The 12,790-nt window shown below is 44.3% G+C and overlaps 1 protein-coding gene across 1 annotated transcript in view; it reads right to left on the bottom strand.

Annotated features, from left to right (window-relative positions):
* CPNE8 (copine 8) overlaps positions 1-12,790 on the bottom strand; it is a 684,333-nt gene that overhangs the window by 441,880 nt on the left and 229,663 nt on the right. The window contains exon 3 of the mRNA XM_063927097.1: positions 423-469. Within this exon, the coding sequence (XP_063783167.1) occupies positions 423-469 (47 nt within the window). The remainder of the gene's footprint in view (positions 1-422; positions 470-12,790) is intronic.

Here is a 12,790-nt window from a genome sequence, read left to right as displayed (position 1 = left end):
GTCTTCTATTACTGTATTATTAACATTTGTAAAATGGAATACGCTGGTACTATATAAATATTTATAGAGAATAACTGAATCAATCGAATAACAGTACTATCAGGGTCATTTGTTGCCACAACTTATCACTATGTTTTGGTACTATGCTCCAAAACAGGAGTACCCAGAGGAAACCCTCACAAACACAGAGACCATAACCCCAGCACTGAGACAGCAATGCTAACCACTTATAGCACAGTGCTGCTGTCTTTTACAGTAAGCACTACTGGTTTCATTTCCTCACACTTCCTTTTCTTTTATATATGTAGTGCAAGTGTCCAGACCACCTTGTGTGCTTTTATAATCACTAAAGCTGAAACCACAAAAACACTACGACGCATAACACAGACTTTGTATAGCAAAGTGCAGAATAAAAATCTTACCTCTCTCCATTCCTTGTTTCCAATACCTTGTGTATACAATACACATACTGTAATAGGATAAAAAGAGAACAATATTAATCTTTGCTAATATGTGTAGTATTACATTTCCTAACTTCTTATATTTACATAAAGATAAGAAATGAAACCATCCAGCATAGCTTATATATAAGCACACACACATAGAAAGAATTGCCAGAAATCCACTGCTTGTAATGGTTTTATTTCTTCTCAATGTTATATACTAACTAGACAGTTATAATATATGAGCTACTTTTTATGCAGATTATAAAATCAAGCTGTTACTGGCTAATATAAAATGACAGCATTGATGTTATTAATAGCCTCCGCCAATTTTCCTTCCGGGTACGTCTGCCCATACAACAGGCATCCCTCTGATACACAGTCATTATTATTACATGTTCTTGCTATAAGGTAATCTGTGTTCTTACTCCATTCACATAGAAGTAGGCTGAAATCTAGTGAGTCACTATCTACCTCAGCCCTGGCCTAGAAAACGAGTCTATCCTGTCAGCTGTAATTTTGCCTGCTGTGTGAGCTACAATAGCTGAATGCTGCAGCAAAATGTTTCCTTTTCTGAACATGGGAAATGTCAAGCTTTACTGAAAGGTCAAAAGCAGCTACAAAAAATGTTTAATTGTAACAGCACAAGCATGAGCAGTTTTCCTGCAATATAACATTTAACTTTTTACTAATTATTATTACCAGATCCACATTAACTCCCTAAGGCTGGGCACCCACTGAGCATTGCATTAAATGCCGATGAAACTTCATGTCAAGTGCAATGATATTTGACATACAGTGGTAAAAAGCATATGCACTTGTGGCCAGGGGTAGGGGTGTCAGTAGAGGACACTACACTACACTGACTGCATCATACGCATGAATGTTCAAGGAGTGGCCAGTGTCTAAAAAACAGTACAAATGCTCTCAACAACAAGCACTGGATTATGGGAACCAAGGGGTTCCAGTCTCATAACCACTTATATGCTGTTACCAATGTGCACAATAAATCATTGTGTATTGCTCACATGGCAATACCAGCCTGATACTGCTTATGGTATTACTGTGTGCGCCCCACACAGGCATCTTCGGCCCTGCAATGGCAAGTCCCTGGGAAACCGTAACCACTTGGCCTGAGCACCTATTTTAACCATCACAGCTACTCATGATGCTTGCCACTCGGGCTGACTAGCAGAATAGGCCCATATGTGGCTACCTGAATTGGATTTTATAATAACAAAAAATATACTGATTGTGGTTAGAAAACGTATATACCATTATATATAAGTATAGAAAAGAGACAAATGACAAAGGGTAAACCATGTACTCCATTAATCTTCTGAATATATATGGAATATGCTTTTGAAGCATTGTATATGTCCCTCGCAACTATAAAGATTTTTAAACCAGTTTTTGCCTTTTCAAGTAGAACAGTGGTGAGAATCAGAGTCGCAGAGACATAATTCTTGTGAACATGGAATTCAACTCATACTGTATGTCACAATGTCAATATTACAGGTTTAGCGTTAAGGTCAAAGTTTGGTTTAAGGGTGTATTTTTCAGTTTGTCCTCATTTATTTATTCATTCATTTATCAGACAATTTGTGTCCTGATATTCTCTTTTTCCCTATCTCTCAGACTACATAAATCACTCGATGGTATGTGTAAATGGAAATCTATACCTGGTCTCAATCAATATTACATCTGTAAAAAGAATCAGCAGAAAATTTGATGTGAAATTCGGTGCACATTTAATTAGCCATGAGGTTTACCATGTGGCTAATTGTTAGCCCTGAGCTATTAAATTAGGTGCCACATCCTCCGTGTTAAGCCCCAGAGGGTGCACTAAGCGCCATTTTTTTCATTGCAGCCTCTGGTAACCCATAGATTCCGGCACTTAATGCAGAATCCATGGGTTAATGCACAGGGAATTTGACGAACAACTTAATATCTCCAGATGTTAAACCCAGAGCTTTATCCACAGGTAATTGAATCTGCACCACACTACTTAAAAAAAGCAATAAACTCTGCCCCTACCACGTCCTGAAAACATTAAATTCCACATAATCAAACAGTAATGCTTCAACACATTATTGTACAGTATATTATATTGTTGCTTTAAATGGAAAAACAGAGACACAGGAAAAATATATCCCAAATTGCAGCTATACAGGAAAATACATTTAAAGAAAATATTTTTATTTATTTATTTTTTACAAAAAACTGCCAATACTCTACAACTGCATTTACTACAGGGCACAAAATAAAACCACTACTTCCATGGTACAAGATGTCCTTTAAATAAATAAATAAATAAATATATAAAATAAATTAAAAATGGCAAACATCACATTTTAAAAGTATTTTAAATATATATATTTTGACTGTTCTGGTGATACTTTTGGGATATTTCTATAGCTGCTGGGTCTTCATTTATCTGTAGACTGCACACTACAATCATTAAATTCATGAAAACATTCCACATGCCCTTTAAGATATACTGATATACATATATATGCAATTGCAGTCGAATTGCCGCAAATGTCGAAAAACGGGGCATTTTCGACACAAAAAAATGATTCGACAATGCAATACAGTACTTTTCGACAAAAAACCTGCCGTTCCAGATTCGACTTTTTGCAATTCGACATTTACTCAAATTCGACATGTCTGCAATGGTAAAAATGCAGCTTTTCGACAAAAGTATATTCAATTGAAGAATGTCGATTCGACAACAGTGCTTTTCGACAGTCATTTCGTCAATTTCAGTCCGCCTCATTTTGCTGGCGGGATCTAATAAAAAATTTTAAAAACATGTTTTTTTTTGTGTTTTTTTTTATTGCTAATAGCATATCTATTTATATTAGAAGGGATTATGTACTTGGTTTGTCTATTAGGAGCCACAAGTATTATTTATATATTTTTTTAAAGAATTTTTTTTTTTTACTGACCAAAATAATATGGAGAGATAAGAGCATGTTTTTCAGAGGGAAGGGGTGGGAATGGGTTAAAAATCGTGGGAAAAAAATGCGTGGGGTCCCCCCTCCTAAGCATAACCAGCCTCGGGCTCTTTGAGCCGGTCCTGGTTGTAAAAATACGGGGGGGGGGGGGGGGGGGGGGATGACAGGGGATCCCCCGTATTTTCACAACCAGCACCGGGCTCTGCGTCCGGTCCTGGTGACAAAAATACGGGGGACAAAAAACTTAGGGGTCCCCCGTATTTTTAACACCAGCACCGGGTTCCACTAGTCAGAGAGATAATGCCACAGCCGGAGGGCACTTTTATATCGGTCCCTGCAGCCGTGGCATTAAATCACTAACTAGTCACCCCTGGCCGGGGTACCCTGGAGGAGTGGGGACCCCTTAAATCAAGGGGTCCCCCCCTCCAGCCACCCAAGGGCCAGGGGTGAAGCCCGAGGCTGTCCCCCCCATCCAAGGGCTGCGGATGGGAGGCTGATAGCCAAGTGACAAAATAAAGAGTATTGTTTTTTGTAGCAGAACTACAAGTCCCAGCAAGCCTCCCCCGCAAGCTGGTACTTGGAGAACCACAAGTACCAGTATGCGGGGGAGGAAACGGGCCTGCTGGTACCTGTAGTTTTGCTGCAAAAAAAATACCCAAATAAAAACAGTACACGCACACCGTGAAAGTAAAACTTTATTACATACATGCACGCCGACACACACATACTTACCTATGTTCACACGCCGACTCTGTCCACGTCTCCAAGTAGAATCCACGGGGTACCTGAAAATAAAATTATACTCACCAAAATCCAGTGTAGATCTGTCCTCTTCTTTTTTGTAATCCACGTACTTGGCAAAAAAATAAAACGCAAAACCCGGACCACGCACTGAAAGGGGTCCCATGTTTACACATGGGACCCCTTTCCCCGACTGCTGAGACCCCCCGTGACTCCTGTCACAGAGGGTCCCTTCAGCCAATCAGGGAGCGCCACGTCGTGGCACTCTCCTGATTGGCTGTGCGCGTCTGAGCTGTCAGACGGCGCATAGCCCTATTCCGCTCCATTATCTTCAATGGTGGGAATTTTGCGGCCAGCGGTGAGGTTACTCGCGGTCATTTTTCCCCCAGGATTTTTACAACCAGGACCGGCTCAAAGAGCCCGAGGCTGGAGGGGGCACCCCACGCATTTTTTTTCATGATTTTTTTACACACTTTTGTGCCGTCCATGAAGTCGAACCCAGGACGCACACTATCCGTCAATTGGTCCGTTTTTCGACAGCGGGACTGTCGAATCCGTTTTTTATTGAATATGTCGAATTTGGGTCCCGGCGGGAGGGTGTCTGACTGTCGAATTGTGTCGAATTAAAAAACGCATATACCCCATAGTTTTTTACTTTTTAATAAATTGATAACGGACATCATGTTTTTTAGTCTTGTAAACTGAAGCAATTCATAAAATTATATTTGTAGAGCTGAAGGGAGTGAAAAAAGCTAAGCATTACTTTAAGATTAATAATTTCCAACAACAAAATTCCATTCCCTTTAATCCGAGGGGTAGTTTAGAATACCTGCACCCTGACTACAACTGGATTAATAATAACGGTCACCCATAACTACTGATGAAAGTGAAGCAATTGGATCATGCCACGTCTTGCCAATCATCTGACCTATGGAATAAGCTACATTAGTGTTTTCACATGACCTTACAACAGCCACAACATAGTATTTCTGGAGCAACAGTAAACACTGACAAAAAAAACATTTCAAGATTTTTGTACATTATCAAAGGGCAACTCCATTTAAAGCTCAAGTATTGTGATGGGGATACCCACATATTAAGACATATTAATAGTAAATTGGTTAAACTTAGCATCAGTGTAAAGCAATCCTTTAGCCACTTTGAAAAAGGGCCTTTATATACACCTCATGAATTTAGTTAGCATGGCAATATGTTTTCCCAGGATAGTACTAAAACAAATGAGAATTTACAGTAAAGTAAGGTGGTAGATTTAGGGCCAGTCCACCCCAATCCTCTCACCTGTCCGTCTTCTCCTAACAGCTCCTCTGTCCTTCTCACCTGTCTGTCCCCGCTCCTCCTTACAAGCCATCTCCTCCTCTCAGTATCCTGTCCTTGCGCCACTCCTCACCTGCCTGCTGGATCAGTCTCCTCAGCTTTTCCCAGGCTGTGCTGTCCACTGGTGTCACCGCTCCATGCGTGACTAGGTGCAGGAGGAGCGGCGGGCCTTTTACAATGCAATTTAGATTTGCGTTTGGACATAACCCATCAAATATAAATCTCTTAGCACATTTTACATCTGCCCCACCTGCAGTGCAACCTGATTTTACCAAGGTGCATAGTTACTTGTCCTTTATTACCTGATTCCCAACTCAGTAGCAGGAACTTAGACTCAGTTCATAACATCTGAATTTAAGAGCTTGGTTCACTTAATAACTACAGGAAATTCAAATCTGCAATAGCAGAGAAAAGCTTAAATGCCAAATAGATTTTACACTAAGAAGTTGCCTCATTGCTGCAGTATGCCTTCCAGCAAAGCAACAGACCTTATTTTATTGGTAGTTGCCCTTTAAAATGGGTATGGGTCATTAGGTCGACCACACTTAGGTCGACAGTCATTAGGTCGACACGGTCCCTAGGTCAACATGTAGTAGGTCGACATGTGTTTTTTTATTTTTTTTTGTGTCGTTTTCTTCGTAAAGTGACGGGGAACCCCAATTAGTGCACCGTGTTCGCTCGCCATGCTTCGGGCAAGGTGCCTCGATCTGCTACCGCTGCGCTTGGCACAGGTTACTGTTCCCAATTGTACACCACGTGGATCGTAAAGTATCAAAAGTTTAAAAAATTAAGATTTTAAACCTACCGGTAAATCTTTTTGTCGTAGTCCGTAGAGGATGCTGGGGACTCCGTAAGGACCATGGGGATAGACGGGCTCCGCAGGAGACATGGGCACTTTAAGAAAGACTTTGACTCTGGGTGTGCACTGGCTCCTCCCTCTATGCTTCTCCTCCAGACCTCAGTTAGAGAAACTGTGCCCAGAGGAGACGGACAGTACAAGGAAAGGATTTTTATAATCCAAGGGCAAGATTCATACCAGCCACACCAATCACACCGTATAACTTGTGATATACTATCTAGTTAACACTATGAAGAACAACATATCATCGGCCCAAAACCGATGAAACTATAACATAACCCTTATGTAAGCACTAACTATATACAAGTCTTGCAGAAGTAGTCCGCACTTGGGACGGGCGCCCAGCATCCTCTACGGACTACGAGAAAAAGATTTACCGGTAGGTTTAAAATCTTATTTTCTCTAATGTCCTAGTGGATGCTGGGGACTCCGTAAGGACCATGGGGATTATACCAAAGCTCCCAAACGGGCGGGAGAGTGCGGATGACTCTGCAGCACCGATTGAGCAAACAGGAGGTCCTCCTCAGCCAGGGTATCAAACTTATAGAACTTTGCAAAGGTGTTTGACCCCGACCAAGTAGCAGCTCGGCACAGCTGTAGTGCCGAGACCCCTCGGGCAGCCACCCAAGACGAGCCCACCTTCCTAGTGGAATGGGCCTTAACCGATTTCGGTAACAGCAATCCTGCCGTAGAATGCGCCTGCTGAATCGTGTTACAGATCCAGCGAGCAATAGTCTGCTCTGAAGCAGGGCCGCCAACCTTGTTGGCTGCATACAGGACAAACAGTGCTTCTGTTTTCCTGATCCTAGCCGTTCTAGCCACGTAAATTTTCAAAGCCCTGACCACATCAAGGGACTCGGAATCCTCCAAGTCACGTGTTGCCACAGGCACGACAATAGGTTGGTTCATATGAAAGGATGAGACCACCTTAGGTAGGAATTGAGGACGGGTCCGCAACTCCGCTCTATCCATATGGAAAACCATATAGGGGATTTTATGTGATAAAGCCGCCAATTCCGAAACTCGCCTAGCCGAAGCCAAGGCTAACAACATGACCACCTTCCAAGTGAGATATTTCAACTCCACTGTTTTAAGTGGTTCAAACCAATGTGACTTAAGGAAACTTAACACCACGTTAAGGTCCCAAGGTGCCACCGGAGGTACAAAAAGGAGGCTGAATATGCAGTACTCCCTTCACAAAAGTCTGTACTTCAGGTAAAGAGGCCAATTCCTTTTGAAAGAAAATGGATAAGGCCGAAATCTGAACCCTAATAGAGCCTAAAATAAGGCCCAAATTCACTCCAGCTTGTAGGAAGTGAAGAAAACGGGCTAGATGGAATTCTTCCGTAGGAGCATTCCTGGCCTCACACCAAGAAACATATTTTCGCTATATTCGGTGATAATGTTTAGACGTCACGTCCTTCCTAGCCTTTATTAGCGTAGGAATGACCTCATCCGGAATACCTTTCTCCGCTAGGTTAAGGCGTTCAACCGCCATGCCGTCAAACGCAGCCGCGGTAAGTCTTGGAACAGACAGGGACCTTGTTGTAACAGGTCCTGCCTTAGAGGAAGAGGCCACGGATCTTCTGTGAGCATTTCTTGCAGATCCGGATACCAGGTCCTTCGTGGCTAATCTGGAACAATGAGAATTGTTATCACTCCTCTTTTTCTTATTATCCTCAACACCTCGGGTATGAGAGGAAGAGGAGGAAACACATATACCGACTGGAACACCCACGTGTCACTAGGGCGTCCACAGCTACCGCCTGAGGGTCTCTTGACCCGGCGCAATACCTTTGTAGCTTTATGTTGAGACGGGATGCCATCATGACTATTTGGGGTAGTCCCCACCGACTTGCAATCTGCGCGAAGACTTCCTGATGAAGTCCCCACTCTCCCGAATGCAGATCTTGTCTGCTGAGGAAGTCTGCTTCCCAGTTGTCCACTCCTGGAATGAACACTGCTGACAGAGCGCTTACATGATTCTCCGCCCAGCGAAGAATTCTGGTGGCTACCGCCATTGCCACTCTGCTCCTTGTGCCGCCTTGGCGGTTTACATGAGCTACTGCGGTGATGTTGTCTGATTGGATCAGAACTGGTCGATTTCAAAATAAGATCTCCGTTTGATGTAGGGCGTTGTATATGGCCCTTAGTTCCAGGATGTTGATGTGAAGACAAGTCTCTTGACTTAACCATAGTCCTTGGAAATTTCTTCCCTGTGTGACTGCTCCCCAACCTCGGAGGCTCACGTCTGTGGTCACCAGGATCCAGTCCTGAACGCTGAACCGGCGGCCCTCTAGAAGGTGAGCACTGTTTAGCCACCACAGGAGAGATACTCTGGCCCTGGGGGACAGGGTGATCCGCTGATGCAATTGCAGATGCGACCTGGACCATTTGTCCAATAGGTCCCATTGGAAGGTCCTTGCATGGAATCTGCCGTATGGAATGGCTTCGTATGTTGCCACCATCTTTCCCAGAACTTGAGTGCAATGATGTACTGACACTTGTTTTGGTTTCAACAGGTTCATGACTAGAGTCATGAGTTCCTGCGCTTTTTCCGTCGGAAGAAAAACCCTTTTCTGGTCTGTGTCCAGAATCATGCCCAAGAAGGGCAGACGAGTTGTAGAATTCAGCTGCGACTTTGAAATATTGAGAATCCAGCCGTGTCGCTGTAACACATTCAGTGAAAGTGAAACGCTGTTCAGCAACTTCTCCCGTGATCTCGCTTTTATGAGGAAATCGTCCAAGTACGGGATAATCGTGACACCCTGTTGCGCAGGAGCACCATCATTTCCGCCATTACCTTGGTGAAAATTATCGGGGCCGTGGAAAGCCCAAACAGCAACGTCTGAAATTGGTAATGACAATCCTGTACCGCAAATCTCAGGTACGCCTGATGAGGAGGATATATGGGGACATGCAGGTATGCATCCTTTATGTCCAGAGATACCAAAAAATCTCCCCCTTCTAGGCTGGCGATGACCGCCCTGAGCGATTCCATCTTGAACTTGAACCGTTTTAAGTAAAGGTTCAGGGATTTTAAATTTAAAATGGGTCTGACCAAACCGTCCGGTTTCGGAACCACAAACAGAGTTGAGTAGTACCCCTGCCCTCTTTGAAGCAGGGGAACCTCTACCACCACTTGTTGAAGACACAATTTGTGAATCGCATGTAACACTATCTCCCTTTCCAGGGTTTGTTTCGGTAGGGCCGATTTGAAAAACCGGCAAGGAGGCACTTCTTCGAATTCCAGCTTGTAACCCTGGGAAACTATTTCTATTGCCCATGGATCCACCTGTGAGTGGACCCAGACGTGGCTGAACAGTCGAAGACGTGCCCCCACAGGAGCCGACTCCCTCAGGGGAGCCCCAGCGTCATGCGGTGGATTTTGCAGAGGCCGGGGAGGACTTCTGTTCCTGGGAACTAGCTGTGTTATGCAGCTTTTTCCCTCTGCCCTTACCTCTGGCAAGAAAGGACGATCCACGTGCTCTCTTGCTTTAATTGGAACGAAAGGACTGCATTTGATAATGAGGTGCTTTCTTAGATTGTGAGGGAATATATGGCAAAAAAAATTGACTTACCTGCCGTAGCCATGGAGACGAGGTCCGAGAGTCCCTCTCCAAACAATTCCTCACCCTTGTAAGGCAACAACTCCATATGTCTCTTGGAGTCTGCATCACCAGTCCACTGTCGGGTCCATAAGACACGCCTAGCAGAAATAGATATAGCGTTTATCCTGAAACCCAGTAAACTAATGTCTCTTTGAGCATCCCTCATATACAAGACCGTATCTTTTATATGCCCTAGGGTCAATAAAATGGTATCCTTATCAAGAGTCTCAATATCCGTTGATAAGGAATCTGTCCATGCTGCTACAGCACTACAAACCCAGGCCGACGCAATAGCCGGTCTGAGTAACGTACCAGAATGTGTGTAAATGGACTGTAGGGTAACCTTCTGCTTGCGGTCAGCAGGATCCTTGAGGGTAGCCGTATCTTGGGATGGAAGCGCTATCTTTTTTGATAAGCGCGTCAAGGCCTTGTCCACCCTAGGGGAGGATTCCCACCATATCCTGTCCTGCGACGGGAAAGGATACGCTGTTAGGATCCTTTTGGGAATCTGCAGTTTTTTGTCTGGAGTTTCCCACGCTTTTTCACATACTTCGTTCAGCTCATGTGAGGAGAGAAAGGAGACCTCAGGTTTCTTTCCTTTATACATGTGTACCCTCGTGTCAGGGACAGGGGGTTCCTCAGTGATATGCAACACATCTTTTATTGCGATAATCATATATCGAATACCTTTAGCCACCTTTGGCTGTAATTTAGTATCATTGTAATCGACACTGGAGTCTGAATCCGTGTCGGTATCTGTGTCAACTATTTGGGATAGTGGGCGCTTCTGAGACCCCGAAGGTCCCGGCGACATAGGGACAGGCATGGGTTGACTCCCTGACTGTGCCCCAGCTTCGGCTTTGTCTAGCCTTTTGTGCAATAAATTAACATTTGCACTTAAAACATTCCACATATCCATCCAGTCCGGCGTCGGCACCGCCGACGGAGACCTAACATTCATAAACTCCCCCTCCTCCTTAGGTGAGCCCTCAACCTCAGACATGTCGACACACACGTACCGACACACCACACATACACTGGGAAGCTCTTTTCTGAAGACAGGTTCCCCACCAGGCCCTTTGGAGAGACAGAGAGAGAGTGTGCCAGCACACACCCCAGCGCTATATGACCCAGGAAAAACACAGTAAATTAATGTTTATCCAGCAGCGTTGTTTTATGTATCTGAGCCAATTATGTGCCCCCCCCCCCCCTACTTTAAAACCCTCTGTCACCGTGTGTTAAGCAGGGGAGAGTCCGGGGAGCTTCCTCTCAGCGGTGCTGTGGAGAAAAATGGCGCTGGTGAGTGCTGAGGGAGAAGCCCCGCCCCCTCGGCGGCGGGCTTCTGTCCCGCTCAAGTTTTTCAATACATGGCGGGGGCTCTTTTTATACATGTACAGTGTCCAGCTGTACATGTATATATACATCTGTGCCATAAGAGAGGTTTATATTGCTGCCCAGGGCGCCCCCCCCTGCGCCCTGCACCCTTACAGTGACCGGAGTGTGTAAGGTGAAGGGGAGCAATGGCGCACAGCTGCAGTGCTGTGCGTTACCTCAGTGAAGATTCAAGTGTCTTCTGCCGCCTCAGATGGGTCTTTTCCTCACATACTCAACCGGCTTCTTTCTTCCGGCTCTGCGAGGAGGACGGCGGTGCGGCTCTGGGACGGACGGCGAGGGTGAGACCTGCGTACCAATCCCTCTGGAGCTAATGGTGTCCAGTAGCCTAAGAAACAGAGCCCTGAACTCAGAGAAGTATGTCTGTTTCTCTCTCCTCAGTCCGTCGATGCAGGGAGTCTGTTGCCAGCAGGCTCCCTGAAAATAAAAAACCTAACAAAAATGCTTTCTTACAGGAACCTCAGGAGGGCTCCTGAAATGCACCCAGTCTCCACTGGGCACAGTATCAAACTGAGGTCTGGAGGAGGGGCATAGAGGAAGGAGCCAGTGCACACCCAGAGTCAAAGTCTTTCTTAAAGTGCCCATGTCTCCTGCAGAGCCCGTCTATCCCCATGGTCCTTACGGAGTCCCCAGCATCCTCTAGGACGTTAGAGAAATTAAAAACTCATGTCGACATATTTCCATGTCGACCTAGTGACCATGTCGACCAATAGTGGTCAACCTAATGACTGTCGACCTAAATGTTGTCAACCTAATGACCGTATCCCCTTTAAAATTGTGCCATTGACTACCCACAGTAGAGATGTGTATCAATTGGTTCAGAAAATATACTGTATACAGAAGATCACACGTTTCACTAGACTAGATACACTAGATTCCCTAGGACTAGGACTTTGAAAAGAATAAAACCTTTGTGAAATCATTAGTTTCCAGTGAATGAAGAGGATGAATTTTGGTCCAGCTCACAAAATGGTGGCTTCCACTGTGTGTAGATGACTGGAGTACATTAGGATGTTAAATAATAAAACTATAGCAATATCAACATTGTACATCAGCACCACAAATACACATTTTAAATTAGTAGTACATACCTTCTATTTGTGTTAGTGATGTTTTATCTTTGTGATGTCCCCAAAAATTGTGGCCTTGACATCAGAACAAAAGTTGCCAACAGATCAGCAATTATTTATGATGTGCTGGTCCTGAGATTATGGTCAGGGATAGAAAAAAAAAAACGGCGGTAAACACCATTGCTAACAAGCTAATGAATGAGGGGAACATTGCGAATCATAACAACGTTGCTCAAATTCATTGGCTCGTTGGCAATGCCATCAGCCATGTTTCATTGGGCCAAGAAAGTGAAAAGAGATGATGTTCTTACACGTTGGACTTTGATTTGGTCCATGGAATAATATACTTTGCAACCTCACGCTACAAAACATGCACTTT

Source organism: Pseudophryne corroboree, chromosome 6 (assembly GCF_028390025.1).
Source record: "Pseudophryne corroboree isolate aPseCor3 chromosome 6, aPseCor3.hap2, whole genome shotgun sequence".
In the NCBI taxonomy this organism is placed as follows: domain Eukaryota; kingdom Metazoa; phylum Chordata; class Amphibia; order Anura; family Myobatrachidae; genus Pseudophryne; species Pseudophryne corroboree.
The sequence above is the reverse complement of the archived record's forward strand: the minus strand, read 5'-3'. Positions and strand labels throughout refer to the sequence as shown.